Source organism: Cervus elaphus, chromosome 10 (genome assembly GCF_910594005.1).
Source record: "Cervus elaphus chromosome 10, mCerEla1.1, whole genome shotgun sequence".
NCBI lineage: Eukaryota > Metazoa > Chordata > Mammalia > Artiodactyla > Cervidae > Cervus > Cervus elaphus.
The window spans coordinates 48,964,719-48,989,798 of record NC_057824.1 but is presented as its reverse complement, the minus strand read 5'-3'; the positions used below and the strand labels follow the sequence as shown (position 1 = coordinate 48,989,798).

The following is a 25,080-nucleotide window of genomic DNA, read 5'->3' as shown; positions in this document are numbered from 1 at the left end:
AGAATTCCATCTGAAAAGACCCGGAGCCCTCCTTCCTTGTCTCTGCCTGCCTTCTTGGTTGTTTTTGGCCAGGTTTTGATTTTGGGAGGCCATTTACAGCCCATTAAAAGATCAAGTGTCTGGAGATGATGAATCGAGGCATTTGAAAATGTTTTCCAATTCATAGCTCATTTCCCTATAGAAAGCGCTGACCCAGAAGTGGCTGGACTTTGTTCCAGATCGCCAGGGGCAACTCTCGGGGTGGAGCATGGGCCTTGGAATGGGCAGCAGTTCGTCCCTCGAGATTCTTGCTGATGCCCCCTGGTAGACGTGGAGGAAGGGTCCAGGCCCGGCTTCCCTGCGTAACTGGCAGAGACAGTTGTTTGTACTGTGTAGGTACAAGCCCGGGCAGGAGAACTGGATTCCCTTCCCAACTCGGCCTCTGATTTGAGTCATGGGCAGTGGAAATTCACCTCCCACTACTTATTTTCCCATCTGTAAAAGTAGGAAGGACAATTCTTACACTTTTATGAACATTGTGGGGTTCAAGTGGCCAGCTAATCAGTCATGACACCTTGGGGTAGGTAGTGCCATGTCGTTCACACACCAGTAGCCTGGACCTGCTCATTTAATCCTCACAATGACCTTGAGAGGTAGACTTTATTTCACTGAGGCTCGGTTCAAGTTACGCAGCAGACTGGTGGCAGAACCAGGTTAATTGGTGCCTTTGGGGAAAGGGGTCGACTTCTGACTGCTTTTTCATGTTCTTTCATGGTATTTTTGACAGTGCCAATATATTTTCCTAGAAAATTGTCCAGTTGCCGAGATTTTGAAAAATTTTGATGTTACGATCAGACACAATATTTATTTACAATGTCTAATCTCTGTATGAAATTTTTTTCTTGTCCTCAGTGTCTACTTATGTATTTTGTTTGTCTCTCAACAATAATTATCCAAATTTTGTCTATTTGATTTTTTAAAAGCCTGTGTTTGATTTTGTTGATTCACTTTCATTCATTTCTTTGTTAATCTTGCTTAGCACTCAGTGGGCCCTTTCGAATTAAGAACTTATGTCTTATAAATATCATAGGATATCACTCATATGTAGAATCTAACAGCATTATATGAATGAACTTCTTAACAAAACAGTAATAGACTCACAGACATAGAAAACAAACTTGTGATTACCCAAACAGAAAGATAGGAGGGGGATAAATTAGGAATCTGGAATTAACAGATACACACTACTATACATAAATGAACTAAATAGTAAAGACCTACTATATAGCACAGGGAACTGTATTCAGTATCTGGTAATCACCTATAACGGAAAAGAATCTGAAAAAGAATATATATGTATGTATGTGTATATATATATATGTGTATATATATATATATAATACTGAATCCCTTTGCTGTGCCCTGAAACATTGTAAATCAACTGTACTTCAATAAAAATATTTAAAAATGAAAAAATTATTCACACACACACACACACAAGAATTCATGTCTTTTTCCAGCTCTGGGATGTATTCTTTATTATCGCTTCAAGTCTGTACATTCCTGTGCTGTCTCTGGTCTCCCCTCATAGATGTGTGTTGGAACTTGGTCTGTCCTCTGGGTACCTCACCTTTGCTCACACATTTTCCATCTCTGTGTCCCTTTGCAGTGCATCCTTGGAGAGGTCGTGGCTCACGTTATCCCTTCATCAGCTCATTCATTAATTTGTCTACTCTGTATTTTCAGCCCACCTGTTGAGCCTTTTTTCTTTTCCCAGTCATATTTCATTTCCAAGGTATCTAACTTTTTCATTTCATAGTATTTCTTATGTGTGAAAGATTATGTCTCCTTGAGGACATGAATTACACTGGAGACAACCATCTCCATAGGCAGCATCTCCAATTGCTTCATTCATTGTTTTTTCTTGAAGTGTGATTTATTCTCTGTTGAGTCAGTGCCTTTCAGGGTATTGGCCTTTTTTTCTTAAATAGTTTGAAATTCTTGGCATTTGGGGTTTTCCATTAGCTGTTTCTGTTTCCCGGTTCATTGCTGCTTTGCCTCTTGGTGGGTTGGTGGAATAGGTAGAGGATAAAGAATGTTCAAGAATTCAGCGGTCTGACCTTGAGAGAGTCCCAGTTTTTCCTGCAGGTCATCAGCCTCTGAGGCACCCATTCTGATCACACCCGCCATGAAACAGGAGAGTTCAATGCCTGATTCTTTTTTTTTTAATTAATTTTTTATTGAAGTATTGCTTTACAATGTTGTGTGAATTTCTACTGAACAGCAAGGTGAATCAGCCATATTTATACCTGCATCCCCTCCTTTTTGGACTTCCTTCCCGTTCAGGTCACCACAGTGCGTTAGAACTCCCCGCTCGTGGAGAGGGAGGTGGGAGGGGGGATCGGGATGGGGAATACGTGTAAATCTATGGCTGATTCATATCAATGTATGACAAAACCCACTGCAATGTTGTGAAGTAATTAGCCTCCAACTAATAAAAAAAAAAAAAAAAGATTGAAATAAAAAAAAAAGATTGAAATAAAAAAAGAGCTCCCCTCTCTGTACAGTATGTTCTCATTAGTCATCTATTTTATACCCAGTAGCAACAGTGTCTGTGTGTCAATTCTAGTCTCCCAATTCCAGCCCCCCCACCCCTCCGCTTTCCCCCTGGGTATCCGTGTATTTGTTCTCCACGTCTGTGTCTCTTTTTCTGCTTTGCAGATAAAATCATCTATATGCCGTTTTTCCAGATCCCACATACATGCGTTAATATACGTACTTGTTTTTCTCTTTCTAACTTACTTCATCTGTATGACACCAATGCCTGATTCTTGACACCAGCAAGGCTAGGAATCCTGGTCCTCCCTGTCTGGCTCCTTCTACTGTGGTCCTCTGATAGTCACCTCTGCACCCTTCCCCTCTCCCATTAGCCACATTTGCTGCTCCTACAGTGCGCCCACCTTGAGCCCATTCTTCCCTGTGTGTTTTGGACTGTGTTTCCTCCTTCCATTAAGTCCCTGGTGCTTTTAGCTCCTCAAATTCCTCAAAGTACCTGTCCCACTGCTTTTTGTTTTCCAAGGCTCCTAGGGACTTTTTTATTTGTATTATCTGCTTTATTGAATTCTGATTGACAAATTTAAAAAGTATTTAGATTGTACAACTTGATTTCTTTCAGTTTACAATGTGATGATTTAATTGCATATGCATTGTGAAATGATTACCATGGATTATTAACACACCTATCATTTCACATAGCTCCTTTCTTTATGTGTATAAGAGCATAAGTACAAACACTGAAGATCTATTCTCTTAGCAAACTTCAAGTGTATAGCATGGTATTATGAACCATAATCACCCTGTACAGATCTAAACTGTACATTAGATCCCCAGAACTTATTCATCTTATAAATGGAATTTTGTATCCTTTGACCAACATCTCCCCATCTCTCCCATCCCCCTCTCCCCTGACAACCACTGTCCTACTCTCTGGTTCTATGAGTTTGACATTTTCAGATTCTTCTTATAAATGAGATCATACAGATTTGTCTTTCTCTGTCTGACTTACACCCTTAGCATAATGTCCTCTAGATTCATCCATGTTGTCACAAATGGTAAGGTTTCCGTTCTTTTTTATGGTTGAATAATTGTATTCCCTTGTAAATGTACACTACATTTTCTTTATCCATTTATCTGTTGATGGACACTTACGTTGTTTCCATCTTGGCTATTGTGAATAATGCTGCAATGAACAAGGAGGTACAGATATTTCTTTGAGATACTGATTTTGTTTCCTTTGGATAGAAGTGACTGAGCTGAACTGAACTGGATAGATAAACCAGAAGTGAGATTCCTGGATCATATAATAATCCTATTTTTAATTTTTTTGAGGAACCTACCATAATGGGTGCACCGATTTACCTTCCTACCAACACTGTACCATGGTTCCCTTATTTCCCCACCTTCAACAATCCTTGTTGTCTCATGTCTTTTTGATAACAGCCATCCTAACAGGTGTGAGGTGATACCTTATTTTGATTTGCATTTCCCTGATGAGGCGTCCCTGGTAGCTCAGCTGGTAGAGAATCCGCCTGCAATGCAGAAGACCTGGGTTAGGATGATCTCCTGGACAAGGGAACTGCTACCCATTCCAGTATTCTTCCCTGGAGAATTCCATGGACTGTATAGTTCATAGGATCATGTCACAAAGAGTCGGACATGACTGAGCGACTTACACAAACTGATGTTGAGTACCTTTTCATGTGTCTGTTGGCCATCTGTATGTATTCTACATGTATTCTTTGGGAAAATGTCTATTCAGATTCTTTGGCCATTTTTTATGGATTGTTATTAATTTTTGCTATTGAGTTTTATGAGTTCCTTATATATTTTGATATCAATCCTTATCAGATAAATAGTTTGCAAAAATCCCAAAGCTCCCACAAAGGCATTTTTGTCTGAGGACAACTGCCAAATTATTGTTACTGGGGGGGTACTGAGTAAGGGACCTCCTCTGCCACTGTCTTGATGATTTCATGGGGGACTTACTTTTAGATTTTCAATTTCTAGGATCTGGAGATGGGAGGGGGGAGATGTCTGCCTTCTTGATCCAATCACCATATTGTTTGCACATGTTCTGCACCCCGAGCTCCCTGGGTCCCAGCTCAGGCCTCCTCAGCTCTTACACACTGTACCAGAGGGGCTTTTCTAAAATCAGAGCCATCTGAGTCATTGCCCACAGCTCAGAGTCTTTCAGTGGCTCCCACCAACGTCAGGATGAGACCCACTTCTAGCCTGGCAGCTTCCAGGCCTCTTCCTGTCTCCTGGCTCCTCCCCTTCCTCCAGTCTTCTGGCCGCAGGCAGGTCTCTGAACCCACGACGGTCCGTCTCAGCTCCTTGCCTTTGCTCACTCTGCTGTCTCTTCTGCGGATTGTCCCCACTCTTTGCCCCTACACTTAGGGTTGGCTGACTTGGATCTTTCAGTTCTCAGCCAGAGCCCTTTCTTAGGACCTGGGTTGGGGGCCCTGCTGGGTTCCCACAGTTTCATAGCCCAATGCTCATCCTGTGATTCTCCCTATGACCCCGCGTTCCATTGTGTTCTAATCATCTCCCCGACAGTCTTCCCTTCCAGAGGGGGATTTCCTGGCAGGGGTACAGCCCCATCCTGATTTCACACGGAGTTGTTGGAAGACTGGAATGATGCGGGGGGTGGGGCGGGGGGGGGGGCTTGATGGCTAAGGGGTGTGGCTACTCTCTCCCTTTGACCGGGCAGAGGGTCTCAGTGGGCCCCTTGCCCAGCAGCAGTGGCCCTGCAGGCATGTGGAGGGGCCCCTTCTGGCCTCGGACGGCCTTTTGATCCCCAGTCAGACGCCTGGGGAACGGGCGGGACTGACGTGACTGTTGCTCTCCCCACAGGCACTGGTGCCATCACACGGTGACACGCACGGTGTCCTGCCAGGTGCAGAACGGCTCGGAGACGGTGGTCCAGCGCGTGTACCAGAGCTGCCGGTGGCCTGGCCCCTGCGCGAACCTCGTGAGGTAACGGCCGCAGGGCTGGCCAGCTCTGCCTTTCCTTTCACTTCCTCTGGGTAAACCCAGCTCTAGCAGAGCTGCTGGGGTAGGAGGGCTGACGCCTGGAAACAGAGTCAGGCACGCATACATGGAGCACCTTTTGTGTTTGGGATATGGGGACAAGGTGTGTGCGAAGATGAAAGGGACTTACTCCCCAGCTGAAAGATCCTCATAATCCAGTGGATATTTGATGAGCAAAAGGGCCAGGCGAGGCCATTCACACACACACACACACACACAAAACCCCACAAGCCCCTCTTCTACACACACACACACACACACACACACAAAACCCCACAAGCCCCTCTTCTCAAGAGCTGCCCACCTCAAGCCCCACCTCTCACAACCCCACCCACCGCAAGCCCCGCCCAACTCACAGCCCCGCCCCTCAGGTCCCACCACACCACAGCCCCCGCCCCTTTCAAGCCACACCCACCCAAGCCCCGCCTCTGCCCAGCCCCACCCCACCACGCCCTGCCCCTTTCATGGCCCTGCCCACCTCAAGCCCCGCCCCCTCCACCGACTTGCTTCTGTCTCCAGTGTCCTCGGCATTCACAGAGAGAGGTCTGAATGGGTGACTAGACTCCAGGGACTCTGAGACCCAGCCTTGCCTGCCTCCTTGTCCTTCAGGTCTTGCTCCAGCTCCAGGAACTGGACTCCTTATCCCCTCACCCCTACTCCTCTCCAGCCCTAGGTTTCTGTTTCAAAGACCCTTCCTCATCTTCTGCCTGGGACCATCCTCCTCAAACTGCAAATCCCTCTCCTTTCTGTGTTAAGAGAACACTTTGTGCCCTCCAATAAGAGGACATTTGCATGGGGGGTCTGTTTTAGGCAAGGTTCTTCAAAGAAGCAGAACCAGTAATGTGTGGTAGTAGATTATATGGGAGATTTTTGAGGAATTGGCTAATGTGGTGGAGTGGGTTGGCACCCCCAAAAGCTGCAGGGTAGGCTCCAGAGACCCAGGGAAGAATTGCTGTTGCAGCTGGGGTCAGAAGGCAATCCACTGACAGAATTTCCTCTTTCTCAGGGGAGGTCAGTCTTTTTCTAAAGGCCTTCACCTGATTGAATGAGGCCCATCATATTATGGAGGGGTAATCTGCTTTACTCAAAGTTTACTCCCTCAGTGTTAATCTCATCTAAAGAAATACTTTCATGGCAACATCCATTCACATTTGACCAAAAAGCTAGGTACTGTGACTCTACCAAGTTGACACATAAAATTAACCATCACAGGGTCATCTTGAGTTGGATAAGTTTTCATCACCAAAGATGAAGAGTGAGCCCCTGAGTTGGGGCCTGTGCCCACACAGTGCTGCCCACTATAGGACTCAGCATGGAGCTGAACCCAGAATCAGCCTGCCGCATGAATTGGTGGGACCCACAGGAGTATGCTCCTAGGCCAGAATTATTATTGTTTGTTTTTATTATGAAGATAGTGATATATCCTTACTGCTAAAAAGAAGTTCAAGCATTTGGTAATAACTGAGTAAAGTAAAAAATGAACATTCTCTCCTCTTCCAGTGTCACCTCCATAATCCCATTGTTAAAATGTCATTCCAGATTTTTTCTCCACATATATGTATATCTGTGAATATATTTTCTTTTTCTTTTTTTGTGTTTTATTGAAGTATAGTTGAATTACAATGTGTTTGTTACTGCTGTGCAGCAAAGTGACTCAGTTATGCATATACATATATATATATATTCTTTTTCATATTCTTTTCCATTTTGGTTTATCACAGGATATTGAATATAGTTCCCTATGTGAAACAGTAGAACCTTGTTGTTTATCCTTTCTGTATATACCAGTTGGCATCTGCTAATCCCAAACTCCCAAGGCTCCCCACCCTTGGCTGCTACTATTCTCTTTGTCCCTGATTGTAAACATATTTTCTTAAACAAATATTAAATGATGTTATTTTGTTATATAACTTGGTTTTCCCCCAAGAAAATATTTTGCGATATATTCCCATAGAGACACCTCCTTTTTTTTTTTTTTTTTGAGACCCCTCCTTTTTAACAGCTGTGTAGTATTCCACTGTAGAAAAGCATAATTTATTTCCCATTCCCTCAATTGATGGATATTTAGGTGGTTTCCTAATATAGCCATTCCAGACCATGTTTCAATCACATTATCATACATATATATTTTAATAATTTTACAGGCTTTTTTCAAACTTTGTTTAAAGTTTAATTTTATATTTATATAAGTGTTACAAAAACTAGTAAATAGAGTTTTTGTGTAGCTTTTCCTTTCACCAACTTCCCTGTCTTAGTCCATTTTTTGGGCTGTTGTATCAAACCACCATAGACTGGGGGGCTTAAATGACAGACATTTATTTCTCACAGTTCTGGAGGCTGAGAAGTTTAAGATCAATGTGTTGCCAGATTCTTTATCTGGAGAGAGCTCTCTTCCTTGTTCATAGACAGCCCTCTTCTCAATGTATCTTCCCTGGGGTCTTTAAAGAGTGCTAATCCCATTCATGAGGGCTCCACCTTTATGACCTAATCACTTCCCCGAAGGCCCCACCTTTAAATACCATCACACTGGGGATTAGGTTTCAACATAAGAATTTAGAGGTGCGGTTGGGAGAAACACAGACATTGAATCTATAACATTTTCCTAAGGTTAATATCTTTTACAACCATAGTACAATTATCCAAGCCAGGAAATTAACCATGATATAATACTCTAAACTAAGACATTGTTTAAATTTTACCAACCATCCTATTCATCTCATTTTTCTGGTTTTATTTTCCCCATTTTACATATAAGTTGTCATATCTCCTTAGTTTCCTCCAGTCTGGGGCCATATCTTGGTCTTACTTTGTCTTTCATGACTTCAGCACTTGTGAAAGTACTAGCCAGTTATTTGATGGAGATTATGCATTCTTGGGAAGGAGATTGTGAAAGGCATGTTGTACCTCTCTTGGGGCACATATTAAGAGGTACATAGAATCAATACTGCTGATGTTAACTTTGATCACTTGGTTAAGGTGGTGTCTTAGCCAGGTTTCTCCCCTGTTGTGTAATTATTTCTCCCTTTGTCATTAATAAGTATATTGTGGGGAGATATTTGGAGTCTAGACAAATATGCTGTTCCTCCTCCTACTTTCTCCCAGTAATTTTAACATCCATTGATGATTCTTGCTTGCTATAATTATTATTATGGTGTTTGCCAATAGTGATTTTTGATTTTCATCGCTTTTTTAGTAGTAGAGGTTCTTTAATTGGGGTCTGCGTTGTATACAAGTGTTTTGATATACTCATTCTTCAGGAGGAATGGCTAAGTAAATGGATTCTGCTGCTGCTCCTTAGTTACTAGGTCATGTCCAACTCTTTGTGACCCCATGGACTGTATCCCACCAGGCCCCTCTGTTCATAGGATTCCCCAGGCAAGAATACTGGAGTGGGTAGCCATTTCCTTCTCCAGGGGAATCTTCCCGACTCAAGGATTGAACCTGCATCTGCTGCTTGGCAGGCAGATTCTTTACCACTGAGCCACCTGGGAAGCCCAAGTAAATGGATACATCCACTAAAAATCGAAGGCAAAAGGCTACTTTTAAATGTTGTGCTAGAGGATGACCAACGGATCGATAATGAAAAAAAGATTCTAGCCCCCCTTTCCTCTTTTAAACTATTATTTGTTTATTTACTTGGCTGCACTGAGTCGTAGTTGTGGCATGTGGGATCTAGTTCCCTGACCAGGGATCAAACCCCGGGCCCTCTGCATTGGGGGCACAGAGTCTTACCCATTGAACCACCAGGGAAGTTACCCCTAACTCCCTTTCCTTTTCAGCAGAGGGCACAGGGACCCCATTTTCCCTCCCTCCCTCACGTCCCAGGACCCAAATTCCAAGACTCTTCTGCCTTTCTCATCATCAGGGATCATCTGAGGACCAGGTCATCATCTCCCGATCCTGGGAGCATCTTCTGAGAAGAAGGGTCTTTGGAGTCTAATCTATAAGTGACCCTGACAGTGAGCGTCCTGCTCAGTGTGAAGAGTGACCACTCCAACAGGGAAGCTGCTGGTTGGGGCCGGAATTCAGGCCATGAGGAGCGAGGCTATACCTGTCTCACAGTGCCAACCCCACTAGTCTCTATTTCTGCAAGTAGGGAGCCAAGCTCGGAAACGGCTCTTTACAAGACATGGGATTTGACTTCAGGAAACTCATATTGTCTTCAGAGTTGAGGCGTAAACATGAGCAGTTGTATTTTTGTTTTTCCAAATTGGGCTTTAACTGCAGTCCCCTGTGTTGGGTACACTCCACGGTCAGCTCCCATGGTGGAAGCAAGGGCTTCCCAAGTGGCACTAGTGGTAAAGAATCCACCTGCCAATGCAGGAGACCCAAGAGACAGAGGTTCAATCCCTGGGTCGGGAAGACCCCATGGAGTGGGTCACTCCAGTATTTCTTGCCTGGAAAATCCCACGGACAAAGAAGCCTGGTGGGCTACAGTCCATGGGGTCACAAAGAATCAGACGTGACTGAGCACTTAGTGGGCTATGCATCAGAAAATCTGGAAAAACGCAGAGCACTGGAGGTGGAACAAAAAAGTTCATGCATGCAGACACACACACTTCACTGTGTTGTATTTGGGTTCAGAGAATGAACTGTCAGGATTGCCTTTACTAGAAAACCTTGGAAGGAAGGAAGCAGTGGGCTGGCTTTCTTAATGTCAAAATTACAGCCTGAGGTTTTTATATTTTCTAAATACATTAAGGCACCTTTCAGAAAAGCCAAGTGAGCTAAGTACTGAATCACTGACCTCAACTGAAAAAATGTCAAATGTTCATTGATTTTCACAAGGGCCCTTTGCTTTATGACTGAAGAAATAACAGGAACAATGGTTCAGGAGCATCAGGGCCTTGTCTTTGGAGTGGGTGTTTACAGGCCTTTCAGGGAGGGGTCTCCCTCCCCTTGGCATCAGGAGTCAAGAACAGGATGTTCAATCATGCGTCTGTCATGGGCCTGCCCTCTGTCTTCAAAACTTCAGCCAGCAGGAGCTTTGTGAAGTAAAACTCAATTCTCATTCTTTCAAGAAATACAGCATTTCTGTTGTAATTGTCCTCGCTACTTCTGTCACTGTTGTTTGTTAAGGAGGGAGGGTTTAACACCCTTTTCTTCCTCACCAGTAACTCATGTCTGAGTTAGAACTGGGGTGCACGCCCTCTGTGACCTCGGACTGCTGGCCGGGCAGGAGGGGTGGTGGGTCGCTGCCTGGTGACCTGGGGAACCAAGTGCAACCTGCATTCAGGTCCCAGTTCTGCAGTTTTCGCATCTAAGAGGCATAGTCCTGGTAGCAGCCACCACACTTGTGTCCCCTTCTAGCTCCTTCTGGCTGATCATGGCATGGCCCTCTTCCAGATCTTCCAGGAGCTCCCATCTCACTTAAAAGCCCATCCCCCTCTCTGTGGCTGACCATTCTCTTCCTGACGCCTTGAACGGTCTCGCTCCCTGGGCTCTGGGCACATGGACCAGGCTGGCCTGGAGGCTCCAGCTCTCCCCGGGGCATCACCTTTGCCATCCTTTAGTTTGGACTGTTTTCACTCTGGAGCAGCTGGAAACGCTGGATCGCCTTACGGGATTCCGTCCTCTGTTCCAGCATCTCTCTTCTCTCTCCCCTCCTTAACTTTCCAGCCCTTTATCCCACTTAATCTCATTCTTAGCATTTGCTGCTCTCTGACCCACAGCGTTCATTCCGTGGTCAGCCTGGTCATCGTCTGCCCAGCCCACCAGCCTGGGGGCCACCAGAGAGGGGGCTGTCTCAGTGCCTCTAGGCTCCCAGTGCCTGGCGTTTGGGGGCTCAAGAAACATAACCAAATTGACGATGCGATGTCGGGAGGATGAAATGAGATCAGAGTTGTCAGGACACTTAGAATTCGCGCACAGTGAGCTCGTGATGTTGAGCTGTGAATGCAGATCATTATGGAGCCAAGTTCTTGTCTGATAAACTGGTCCACAAACTTGCAATGAGGCAATGGAGGCTCAGAAAGGCAAAGTGATTTGCCCACGGTCACAGGGAGTCACAGGGTCTGGGTTGGGTTTGACTCTGGCCCATCAAACAGGCCCCATTGGGATGCTCCTGTGGTCTCAAGGCCCAGCTCCCCTTTCCTCCCAAATGAACATCTGTTGATCTCCTCCTTTGTACATGCCCCAAAGCTCCCGGGAGAGTGCAGGTGAGAACACAGACCAGTCCTTGACTTGGGGAGATGACAGTGGGGTGGGAAGGGAGGATGTTAGTCAAAGCACCACAGTAATAAGTGTAGTTACATCGTCACTGATGCTGTGTGGATACAGTGTGGGGGCCCAGACCCGTGGTGGGGGGGTGCTTTCCTGAGCTGGGGCTTTCTTCGAGGGGCATTTACCAAGGTAAGAAAAAGCTCCAGGGATGTCCCTGGTGGCCCAGTGGTTAAGACTCCAAGCTTCCAATTCGGGTGTGTGTGTGTTCGATTCCTGGTTGGGGAGCTGAGATCCCACATGCTGCACAGTGTGGCCAAAAAATTAGAAGAAAGAAAAAGCTCCAGATTGTATGGTGCTGTCTCGAGGTGCTTATTGTTTCTTAGACTAATTTTTCTAAAAACTTAAACATTTTATTTATTTATTTATTTTGGCTGCTCCGAGTCTTCATTGTGGCGTGGACTCTCTCTGGTTGCAGTGAGCGGAGGCTGTGATACAAGGGCCTCTCATTACGGTGGCCTCCCTTGTTGTGGAGCTTGGGCTTCAGCAGTAAGGGTATGTGGGCTTAGTTGCTCCTTGGCATGTGGGATCTTCCCGGACCAGGGATTGAACCAGTGTTCCCTGCATTGGCAGGTGGATTCTTAATCACTGGACCACCAGGGAAGTCCTGTAAAGCATCATTTTATAGTTTTCTTAAGAGTCTGCATGGTCACCCTCAGCAGAGCGGGCAGGAGGAGCCTGGGAGGTTCCTGGGGGCCTTTTGGGGCAGGCGCTATGTCTTATGTGTGTGTCCTCCCGTGTCTCTCGACACCTTGGGTCGAACGCAGGAGCCGGCGTTTGCAGCGTTTGCCAAAAGAGGCTTCAGTAACAGGAGCCTATTAACCTCACAGCAGTCTGGAAGAGGTGCTTCCACGTGGGGCCAACGATATGCTCGAGATCTCGGCCTCCTTTGACTTCCTCTCTGCCAGGTACCTCATCCTGATTGGGGGGGGATCTGGAAGTCTTCTGGGATGAGGTGACGTCGGAGCTGAGTCAGGGACTCACAGCAAAGAAGCAGTAACAGCTGGTGGTCATGATGGGAGGATCGCAGAGGCTCCGGGCCCCTGCATGGGGCTGGGTGATGACAGAAGGGACCTCTGCGCTGTCACACAGCTGAGGAGTTGGGGCTTAGCTGGTCCTTCCATAGATTTTGCAGCGTCTAGTCCAGGAGCCTTTGGTTAAATAGATTTATCTCCCCTACCCTTCCTGCCAAGACAACTGGCTGAGGCATTTCTTTCTCTTTGATGGGAGCACTTTGAGCAGTGAAGACCCAAAGCAGGAGGCTGGAGGCGGAAAGAAGGGTGAGCTGAGTGGAGCCCTCCACCTATCACTTTGTGCCTGGGAGTGTCCTGCTGGCTCAGAGCTCTGGGTTTTTTTCAGAGCAGCAGTCTCGCCATGTTCTCTTGCACCTGTGGAGCCGTAGGAGATGGACAGGCCTGAAGGGGGGGCCTGCCTGCACCCCTCCGCCACCCTGAGAGCAGAGTGCCTGGGGCAGATGGCCTTTCCACTCAGGTCAAGGGGACCCTTCAGGGAGGCCACTCTGGCCCTGCAGCCATGCCCATCCTCATGGAGTACAGAGTCCATGAGGCCAGGGGGACGTGTCCACGGAGCCCACGGCCTCTCCTAGACCATTCTCTGGGCACCTGGCTAAATAGCCTTGACTGGCTTCCAGGCCTGCACTGGCCTCTCCCTTGAATCTGGAGGACAGTGCCTATGCAAGCCTTAAGGGGGGTGCTGAAGGATGGCTCTTTGTGGGAATGAGAAGCATGGTTGGCGCATGAATGGAACTGGTGCATGCGGGCTGGCCCACACACCCTGCGTGGGATGGACTGAGGGTAGGAAGAGAAGGGAAGGGCGTTGGGGTTTGGCTTGATTCTTCTGTAAAAATGATGCGTCGTATGAAGTTATTGGGGGGATTTGGTGTTGGGGTGACAGCACGTCCAGGCCAGTCTTGCTGGTGGTATGCCCTTGGTACGTTGGCTCCGACGCCCAGAGAAGAGGTGTAAATATCCAGTGACTCATGAGCTGATGCGGAGCTGTTTTGCTGCCGAGTGCTTGGGGCACCTGCACTAGCCCCTCCTGCCGCCCAGCCGGCTCCGTGTGAAGTCTGGGCTGGGGCCACGGCAGGGAGGAGGGGTCTCCGCACGTCTGCAGAATGAGATTTGGGGATCAGCGGGGCTGTAATCCTTGGTGGGGCCTCTCTTTGCTGAGCACTATGAAGTCATCACATTATTTCATTACACCCTGATGACATTTTTATGACAAAACTGCGCAGGTGGGGGAAGGGAGGGTGTGGTTGTGAAAACATGAGTGTAACTGAATCTGGGCACAGTGAGGCTGATTTGGAATGCACCGGGGGACTGGCCTGTGTGTCCCCAGTCCCTCCCTGTGCCCCCACCCTCTCCCCCAGGAGCCCCGCGTAGGCCTCTTTCTCTGTGTTTGTTCATGCACTCAAGGGTCGCAGCAAATGTTTATAAAGGAACTTACTTTGTGCCAGGGGACAGGGGTGGAATATGATGGTGAATAAGACTAAATCCTCTCTCTGATGGAGTTGGAAAAAGTGAAAGCGAAAGTCGCTCAGTCATATCCGACTTTTTGCGACCCCACGGACTGTAGCTGCCAGGCTCCTCTGTCCGTGGGATTCTCCCAGCAAGAATACTGGAGTGGGTTGCTATGCCCTTCTCCAGGGGATCTTCCCAACCCAGGGATCAAACCTGGGTCCTCCTGCATTGCAGGCAGGTTCTTTACTGTCTGACCACCAGGGAAGTCCCCCAGTGGAGTTTATATTCACCTAAATATGAAAACAAGAAAAAAATATACCCTCCTAATGAGTTCAGGAAATTTAAAAAGGGTATCGTGACTGATTAAGACTCAGGAACTTTAGAGGACGTGGGAGAGATTCTTTGAAGAGATGACGTGAATGCTGAGTCATGAATGGGGAGAAAGAGCCTCCGTGTGAAGATGGGGTGGAAACAGTTGGTGCCAAGGCCCTAAGGCAGCAAGGTCCTGGATGAAGGACCTTGAGAGAGAAAGGTCCGTGTCCAGAAGCAGAGCAGGTGAGGACAGTACAGAGGCAGAGACTGATCTCAGCAAGGGTCAGTGTGGAATTTATTGTAAGAGAGTGTTGGGAAGCCACTGAAGGTTTTATTTTTAACACATTTATTATTGATTTATTTGGCTGGGTCTGGTCTTAGTTGTGGCCTGCAGGATCTGTGTTGTGTTGTGCAGGCTCTTTCATTGCAGCGCCTGGACTCTGTAGTTGCGGTGCTTGGGCTCACAAGGCACTGTTGCCGTGAGCTTAGACGCTCCGCAGCATGTGGGATCTTAGTTCCCTGACCTGGGATCGAACCTGCATCCCATGCATTGGAAGGTGGATTCTTCACTACTGAACTACCAGGGAAGTCCCCATTGAAAGTTTAGGTAGTGATGATAAATGACTTGCTTTAGAATTTTCTTTTACATTAAACTTTATTTCAAGGTCATTGTAAATTCACATTGTGTTAAGATACACATAATATAAAGTTTGCCATCTTAACCATTTTAAGTGTACAAATCAGAAGTATTTGTACACAGTATCTATACTGTGTAACAGGATCTATACTGTCGTGTCAAGATCCCACACGCTGTGCTCAGTACAAAAAAAAAAAAAAGGACTTCTTCCTTTTTATAGCTGAGTAGTATTTTGTAATATGGATGTGCCGCAGTTAGTTTAACCATTTGTCTGTTAATTTAAAAAACAACTGGGTCATTTCCAGTTTGGGGCTGTAATGAATTAAGCTGCTATAAACATTTGTGTACATTCAAGTTTTTGTGTGAACATCGGTGTTTACTTCTCTGGGTAGATGCCCAGGAGTGTAATTGTTGGGTCATGTGGTACTTGCATGCTTAGTTTTTAAAGAAACTGCCAGACCGTTTCCAGAGTGACTGTACCATTTTACATTCCCACCAGCAATGTCTGAGTGATCCAGTTTCGTGTATCCTGGCCAGCATTTGGTGTTGTCACTGCATTTTATTTTAGCCATTCTGTGTAGTCTGTTTCACTGTGGTTTTAATTTGCATTTCCCTAGGGGCTAATAATGTTGAACATCTTTTCATGTGCTTGTTTGCCATCTGTGTATCTTCTTAAATTAACTGTCTCTTCATGTCACTTGCCCACTTTCTAGTTGGATTTTTTTCTTTACTGTAGAGGTTTGAGGTGTCTTTATATATTCTAGGTGCTAACACAGTGTCAGGTATATGGTTTGCAAATATCTTCTCCCTCTCTGTGGCTTGCCTTTTCATCCTCTTATGACAGTCTTTTGCAGAGCAAAAGTTTTTAATTTCAACGAAGTCCAGTGGATCAGTTTTTCATTTTATGGACTGTGCTTTTGGTGTCAAGTCTAAGAAGATTTTCTCCTATGTTTTTTTCTAGAAATTTTATAGTTTTTTACTTGGCACAGGAGTCTGTGGTCCAGGTTAGATTGATTTTTGCACAACGTGTGTAATTTAGGGCAAGCTTCATTTTACTGGTCTATGGGATGTCCCAGCTATTTTGGTACCATTTGTTGAAAACATCCTTCCTTCATCAAGTTGCTTTTGTATGTTTGTCAAAAATCATTTGGGTACAGTCAAGTCCGGCTCTTTCTAGGTTCTATTTTCTATTCTATTGATATGTGTGTCTATAGTTCTGCCAATATCACACAGTCTCGATTTCTGTAGCTGTGTAAGACTTGGAATCAGGTTGACTGATTTCTTCCACTTTCTTCTTCTCTCTCTTTTTAAATTTTTTTTTGGGGGTTGGGGGCTGGGCCATGTGGAATCTTAGTTCCCCAACCAGGGATGGAACCTGTGCCCCTTGCATTGGAAGCTTGGAGTCTTAACCACTGGATAGCAGGGAAGTCCCTGTTCTTCTCTTTTGAAACTGTTTTAGCTACTGTAGTTCCTATGTCTTTTCATATAAACTTTAGATTAATTTTGTCTCTATCTACCAAAAATCTTGATGAAATTTTAATAGAAATTGCGTTAAACCTGTATATCCAAGTGAGGAAAATTGATATCTTTACTATGTTGACTGTTCCAATCCAGAAATATGGATTTCATTTATTTAGATAATTTTTGATTTCTTTCATCTTTCTTCATTGATTTCTTGGATTTCTTATAGGTTTTTGGCATATAAATTTTCTTCTTTTTTTTGGAATGCTTGTAAATAGGGTTTTTTAAAAAATACATTTGGTAAAATTGAGTTTAAAATTTTGATATCCATGTGTTCACGGATAGTACATAGAAACACAATTACTCTTCTGGGATCCTATAACCTTGCTGAACCCATGCATTGGTTCTGGGAGTTTGGGTATAGATTCCTGGAGATTTTCTACAAAGACAATCATGTCATCTGTAAATAGAAACACTCCTGTTTATTCCTTTCTAACCTGTATGTCTGTTATTTCCTTTTCTTGCCCTTTCACTGGCGAGAACTTCCAGAACTCATAAATAAGAGTGGAGAGAATGCTTTGTTCCCAATTATAGAGGGAAAGCATTTCACCTTCAACTGTAATATTTACTGTAAAATTTTTGTATCATCCATGTTCTTTATCAGATTGAGGAAGTTCTCTCTATTACTGTTTTTATCAGAGTTTTTATCATGGGCACTGAATTTGGTAAAAAAAAATTTTCTTTTGCATTGATTGACATGGTCATGGGATGTCTTTAGCTGGTGAATATGGTGATTACATTGAGTGGTTTTGGGATATTGAACTAACATCACATCCCTGGAATAAACTCCAGTTGGCTGTGATGTATAATTTTTAAAAATGTAATACAAATTCTGTTTGCTAATATTTTGCTAAGGATTTTTGTGTCTATATTCATGATGGATATTGGTCTGCAGGCTTCTGGTTTTGTACTGTCTTTGTCTGACGTTGGTATCAAGGTCTCATATAAGTTGGGAAGTGCTCCCTCCTCTTTTATTTTCTGGAAGAGATTATGTACAATTGCTATTAATTCTTCTGAAACATTTGGAAGAAGTCTCCAGTGAACATCTGGGCCTGGAGATTTCTTTATGGGGAGTTTTTCAGCTACAAATTCAATTTCCTTAATAGTTATGGGGCTATTCAAATGATCTATTTCATATTGAGTCAGTTGGGGGTAATTTGTGTTTTTTGATGAACTGGTCCCTTTTTTCTAAGTTGTTAAATTGATGTGTGTCATGCTCTTCTCTGTGTCATTCCTGATATTAATCATTTGTGTCTTCTTTCCTTTTTTCTTTGTCAGTCTTGCTAGAGGTTTGTCATTTTTGTGAACTTTACAGAAAACCGGCTTTTTGGTTTCATTGATTTTTCTCTATCGTTTTTCTCTTTTCCATTTGATTCCTGCTCTTCTGTATACTTTGTCTTTCCTTGTGCTTGCTGTTAAGTCGCTCAGTTGTGTCTAGCTCTTTGCGACCCCGTGAACTGCAACACACCAGGCTTCCCTGTCCTTCTGTCTCCCAGAGTTTGTTCAAACTCATATCCACTGAGTCAGTGATGCCATCCAACCATCTCATCCTCTGCTGTCCCCTTCTCCTTTTGTCTTCGATCTTTTCCAGCGTCAGGGTCTTTTTCAGTGAGTCGGCTCTTCGCTTCAGGTGGCCAAAGTATTGGAGCTTCAGCTTCAGCATCAGTCCTTCCAATGAATATTCAGGGTTGATCTCCCTTAGGATTGACTGGTTTGGTCCCCTTGCTGTCCAAGAAACTCTCAAGAGTCTTCTCCAGCACCACAATTCAAAAGCATCAGTTATTCATTGATGCATTCAGCCTTCTTTATGGTCCAAGTCTCACATCCATACATGACTATGGGAAAAACCACCATAGCTTTAACTATATGGACCTTTGTTGGCAAAGTGATGTTTCTGCTTTTTTGTAGGCTGTCTAGGTTTGTCATAGCTTTCCTTCTAAGAAGCAAGCATCTTTTAATTTCACATCCGAGTGACTTTGGACCCCAGGAAAATACAGTCGGTCACTATTTCCTTTCCTTGTGCTTGCTTTGGGTTTATAGTTTCTCTGCTTTTTGGAGGTCCCTGAGATGGGTTGATTTAGGTTCTGAAATGATCGCTGGCTGCTGAGGGAAAAATGGACACAGGCTCAAGATGAGAGTGGGTGAGAGCTGGGGAAGTGAAGAGAAGTGGGTGGATTCAGGGGGTGCTCTGGAAGCTGAGATGACCAGAGTGTCTGATCACTTATGGGTGGGAGCAACTAGGGATAACCCTAAATTTTTGGTGTGAGAGGCTTGCTGGTTGGGCATGCCATTCACTGAACTGGGGACACTGACCAGAGATCATCCCCAGGAGGTAGAAACTAACAGCTCTACTTGGGCCAAGTGAGGTCTGAGATGCCTGTGGGGGATCCATGGGGAGCAGGGTATCAGGTAAGTGGTTGAGTAAGGAAGTTTGGAGTCCCAGGAAGACTCTGGAGCCATATTGAATTTCAGGGATTCTCATATGCCATTGGTAGGAAGAAATGCATTATACTATGACCCCTAAGAATGTTTCAAATTAAGCCATAGCACACTATCAACTGTTACATGAATTTCAGTATCAGAGGTGTTAAAATGTAACAGTATGGGCGAACTTCCCTGGCAGCTCAATGGTAAAGAATCCGCCTGCCAATGGAGGAGCCGCAGAACACGTGGGTTCGATTGCTGGGTCAGGAAGATCCCCTGGAGGCGGGCATGGCAACCCACTCCAGTTTTCTTGCCTGGAGAATCCCATGGACAGAAGGGCCTGGCAGGCTACACAGTCCATGGGGTTGCAAAGAGTTGGTTGGACACGACTGAGGCGACTTAGCATGCATGTGCAATGGCATGTGCATGTGAACATGATATAATTGAGAATCACAAGCATTCTGATGGTATTTAAAGCTATGAGGCTGGAGGTGAACTTAGGGATGAATAGATGGAGAAGGGGTGGTGATCCCAGAAGAGTCTGGGAGGTAGGGCTAAGGATATGAGAAGCAGCAGCCAGGTCAGAAGGGACATCAGAAAACCCGGCGTCCTGGGAGGAGAGTTTTGGGAGGGAGAGTAGGAGTCTCTCAGTGCTTCTGGGTGGCCGATGGGATGAGGGCCAAGGAGTGACCATTGGGTTTGGCAACATGAAGTCACTGGGGACCGTGGCAAGGGCAGTTTTGGGGAGTGGTAAGGATGGATGCTGAGATGGCATGGGTGGAGGAGGAAAATGAGAGGTGAGGGAATGAAGACTGGAGAACAGAACACTCTTTCCAGAAGTTTTGCTGTGAGGGAAGCAAGAAATGGGGCATGGATGCTGGAGGCGGAGCACGAGGCCCAGGCAGGTGTATGTTTGGTTTTTAAGACAGGAGACACAGGAGCATGTTTGTAAACTGCCAGCAATGAGTGGGGAGAGCGGGGAGGCGGCTGGTGAAGATGGGCAGACAGCCACAGGAGTAAAAGTGCTGAGGAGCCCGGGGCGGGGGGTGGGTGGCAGTGGGGGAGGTGGGGAAATGAGAGAGTGGGGGGGTTGGGGTTTGGACCCCAGAAGGGAGTGGGGGCGCCTTGTCAGAGCAGCACTAGGCGAGAAGGCCAGGGCAGGGGGCACCCATCCCCCGAGCAGGTCCAAGCACGTGACCAAGCCAGGCGGTCTGATTTCAGGGCTGACTTTCCCAGCCACCCACGAATGCATCACTGTGGCAGGACCACAGTGTCCTCATCCCAGAGCCTGGGCACATGAAGGTGCTCAGCAAATATTCAGTAAAGAAACGAATCCATCCTCTTAAATGAAGGAAAAAAATTGTATTACAACTGTGTCCGGTGGATTTTCCCATTCTATGATTTTTCTATGTAGGATTTTTGTAATGTGTGTGTGTTGGGGGGGGGTGGCACCCGAAACTAATGTTCACAGACAAACGTGAGGCCTGGAGGACTGAGCCTGGGGCCCAGTCTGTCCACGCTAGTGTGGAGCCGGGTCCTGTGATGCCTGCTTTGGCTTCGTGACCCGCAGGCCTGACTCAGGTTTCTCTGATCCTGTGTTTGGTCTGTTCAGCTGTTTGGGTATGAGTGAGCACTTAAGTGCCAGGCACTAGTGTGCAAAAAGATCAGGACCCCTCCCTCTCAGAGATGGGGGTGGGGCGGGGGCGTGAGGGCCATGTCCATCCAAGACTCACAGACAATGGAGGGAAGGCTGTCTCTGCTGTGAGCCCTGGTTCTGGGGCTTCCCTGGGGGACACTTGAGCTGAGATCTGGGGAAGCAGGATGGGGAGAGGGAACAGCAGGACCGAAGACCCTGGAGGCGGGCAGCCTCCTCCCTCGTGGCCTTTCCTTCTGGCTTGTAATGAGGGGGCTGGACCCGGACCCTTGCCCACGGAGGGCCCTCAGAACCAGTCCAGAGGACGAGGGGTGCTGCCAGCTCCCCGTGCCTCAGTTTCCCTACCTGGGAAATGGGGATAAACGGCCCCATCTTGCTCCCGGGTGGGAATCACAGCCCTGGCCTGCAGCCGGATGTCGGGGTGTTGTCAGCCACCGCCCTCCCGCCCTCCAGAGTCCCTGGTCAGAGGCTGGACGGGGTGGTCGCAGGGCCAGACAGATTCGGAAGGAGGAGCCCCGGGGCTGTGGGGGTTAAGTTTTCCTCGGCCTGCCCTCAACTCTCTGCCTGGCCCCTCCGAGCTCTTTGATGGCATTAGAGCCAACCTCTTCCAGATGTGCTGAGCCGAGGGGTTTGCCGGAACTTCTGCCTCCTTCATTCCTCTCGGCCAGACGGCCCCCTGCCAGCCAGCCTCCCACCTCGGGCTGGGCTGCCTGCAGCCCACAAGGCCACAGGAAGTCCTGGACCTAGCGCTTTCTTAGAACACGGCCTTCTTCCCTGCCCCTCCTCAGCCGGCCTGGGCGGGTCTAGAAGCTTGGATGTGTCCACCTCCCCCGCCTGGGCGACCCCCACCATCTCCCCGTCCCCCACCAGTGGACTCTGGCCCCAGGCTCAAGTGCGAGGGACGAGGGATGACCTGGGGGGGGGACACTGCCCTCTGGGCCTGCTGTTCCTCCCGTCTGCACTTGGGAACGCCTGGCGGGGACTGTGGCGGGGCCAGCGCCGGGAGGACCCTGCCTCCTGCGGAAGAACTGCGGTGGGACCGCCCCTGCCCCGCCTCCTCCCCGCCGGCCCCGCTGCTATTAATCAAGAGATTAATAATCTCCTGCCTCCCTTTCTGAAACCCCCACTCCCGTTTCCTGTTGAGTCTCCAGTCTGTCTCGGTACCTCCCAGTCTGGTCCTCCTCGTGGTGGTCCCCGGTGACGAAGCGGGGTCGGGGCAGGAGCTGCGGTGCCCAGTGAGGGAGGGGGCGCCTGCCTCCCCCAGATGAGGTCATTGGTAGAGTCATTCCCAGCGGACCCTGTCCAGGACGATGGCCCTGTCGTCGCACCCACTCAAGGACCTCACGGTGCTGTAGGGACATTGCCTTTGGAGGCCAGAGAGCCATGACCTTGGCTTGCACACCTCCAGTGATGGGCATCTCATCCCTCTCTGGAGCTCTTCCTTCATATTCCCTCTCGTGTGATCTTGGGCACCCAGGGCCACCTTTGGGGACACACAGGACTCATCTGCCCCCTATCCAGGACAGTCTTTGAGTGGCTGCTGAAGGACTGTGGCCAGGTGTCTCCAAGGACCTCATGACTGCTCTGCTCACTGAGTGGGTCCCGGGGGGCTGCAGAGGGCAAGGCCCTCCTCCAATTCCTGGGAGAGAACATGGGGTCCCTTCAGGAGATCAGGTTTGGTCCAGCCTCTGCCACTTTATAACCTGGAATCTGACCCCGTGCTCCTCTTTGGCCTCAGTTTCCTCTCTGTCACCTGCAGTCATTCATCCCTGCCGGCCCCACCCTCTTTCTTGGCCATCAGCCTCCTGGCTCGCCCCCCCACCTCCCATCTCTTCTGTCCCATCCGGCTGCCTTGCCAACGCAGGTGGGGTCTCTCTTGATAGCAGATCTGATCACGATGTTCCTCTGAGCCACAGTGCCTGGGTGGCTTCCCCACAGTCTGGAAGGGTGGTCTCCCTGTGGGTACACAAGACTCTCTTGTCGAGGGGTGGAAAAACCACATCAAACCTCCTGTTTATTTTTTAATCTACAAAATAAGAGAGAAATTAAGCTTTACTGTTTTTTTTATGTATGCAAAGATGGTAAATAATACGTGTTTATGTACATGTATAAATTAATATGATCTCATGCAGGCTCAGAAATATTTTCCTGATCAGCATCCTTGGATGCCTGGAGAGCATGGCCAGTCTCCAGGGACACAGTCCAGACTCCTTGCCTGCACTCCAGGCTTTCACAGCCGCCCCGAGTGCTGTCTGCCTGTCAAAGCCTTCTGCCCCCGAACGTCATCCAAATCTCCTAGTTCTGCTGATGCTGGCTGCCTCCTCACCTTGTCAGCTCAGCAGGCCTCCCTCCAGTCTCCCCTCACGTGGGCAGTCTGTTCTGGGCCCTCCTGGTGGGTGGAAGTGGCCATGCCCTGTTCCCCATCCCTGCACCCATCAGTTTCCACGAATGTCACCCTGGGCTCCTCCCGGGGGCTACCCTGTCTTGGTTAACACTGAAGTTCCCAGCCTGGGACTCCATCTGGTGCAAATTATTCATGGATTGTTTCATTCATTCCACCAATTTTTACTGAGCACATATGATATGCCAAACCCTGAACTAGGCCTGGGGGTTAGTGGAGGAGACTGATGTCAGACAAGTGATCGCCCAGGTAGGTGTATACTTATAAGGGTGATAAGAGTTTAGGAGAGAAGTCAGGGCTCTATAAAGGTTCTATGACGTGAAAGTCAAAGGGGTTCAGCCTGTGGTGGAGTGTGCGGAACTGAGGGGTGGACTGATCAAGGAGGGCTTCTCAGGAGGCAACACTGGGGGCTGCATTGGTGTTAGTGGGTGTCTTGGGCAGAAGGAACAGTGGATGCTGAGCCCTGATGTGGGAAAGAGCCCTGTGGGTTCAGAAATTCAAAAGCCAGTGACTGCTGGAGTTCCTGGGGAGGGGAGAGGGTGGGGAGGTGGTGGATGTGGGCATGAGCAAGGGCGGGCAGCCAGGAAGCACAGTGGCCGGATCTTAGAAGTCTATGTGGTCATACTAAGGATTTGGTTTTTGTCCTGAGATTGAAGGGAAGCTGGGAAGGGTTCATGGAGGAGACCTGTGCTTTGAAAACATCACTGGAGCCAGCTGCTGAGTGGAAGGTGGAATACCAGGGGTGGGGGTGGAAACTGGGGCACCAGTCAGGGCCCATTGCTGCTATCTGGGAGGGTGTTGATGGAGGCTGGGCCAGGGCAGGGTGAGGGAGTGCAGTGGGAAGGTAGGATCTACTTGGTGGAACTAATCTCCCTGGACTTGTTGATAGGAGGGGCCAGAGAAGGGTAGGGTCAAGGTTTCCATGGATATCTGTTGAGTGAATAACCACCCCCTGGAAAATGTATGTCCTTGAATGTGCCGAGTGGCAGTGAAGGAACTCCAAGGATGTGCCCTATGAAGGGAGTGAAAATAGAGAGACCAGAAGTCCCTAGAATTAGTCTGTCTTGGGAAAAAACAGCAACAGCAACTACCAGGGTCAGTGAGACATAGATGGGAGACTCCACATCATATTTGGAGAGTCTCAGGGTAGCAAGAGATCTGTATGCCGCTGCATCTTAGCCCAGACTTCACAGGGGGCTCAGAGAGGCAAGGACAGACTTCATAGGGGGCTCAGAGAGGCAGGACTTGCTCAATCAGTGGCTCACAGATGGGCAGGGATATATTGGGATCAAGTGTTGGTGAGGATGTTTTAAACCATCCAGTCTACTATATTTTAATATGGCAGCCTGAGCAGAGGAGTACAAATACCTAGGGGTAAATTTAACAAAAGATGGTACTCTGCTGAGAAAAATTAAAGAAGACTTATATTAATGGAAACTTATGCTGTGTTTGGGCTTCTCTTGTGACTCAGATGAAGAATCCATCTGCAATGCAGGAGACCTGGGTTCGATCCCTGGGTTGGGAAGATCCCCTGGAGGAGGACATGGCAACCCACTCCAGTGTTCTTGCCTGGAGAATCCCCATGGACAGAGGAGCCTGGCGGGCTAGAGTCTATGGGGTTGCAAAGAGTCAAACATGACTGATCGACTAAGCACAGCACAGCATGTGCTATATTTATAGATAAGAAGACTGGAATTATTAAGATGTCAATTCCCTACAAATTGATCTATAGATTCCATATAATCGTATCAACATTATAGTGGGTTTTTTTTTTTTTTTTTGCAGAAATTGATAAGACAATTTAAAAAGGCAATGGGAATATAAAGGACCTAGGTGCCAAGACAACCTTGAAGGAGAACAAGAT

At 47.3% G+C, this 25,080-nt stretch overlaps 1 protein-coding gene across 3 annotated transcripts in view; it reads left to right on the top strand.

Annotated features, from left to right (window-relative positions):
- COL26A1 (collagen type XXVI alpha 1 chain) overlaps window positions 1-25,080 on the top strand; it is a 165,507-nt gene that overhangs the window by 36,381 nt on the left and 104,046 nt on the right. For all 3 annotated transcript variants that reach the window (XM_043915066.1, XM_043915064.1, XM_043915065.1), the window contains exon 2: window positions 5,392-5,514. In XM_043915066.1, coding sequence (XP_043771001.1) covers window positions 5,392-5,514 — 123 coding nt within the window. The remainder of the gene's footprint in view (window positions 1-5,391; window positions 5,515-25,080) is intronic.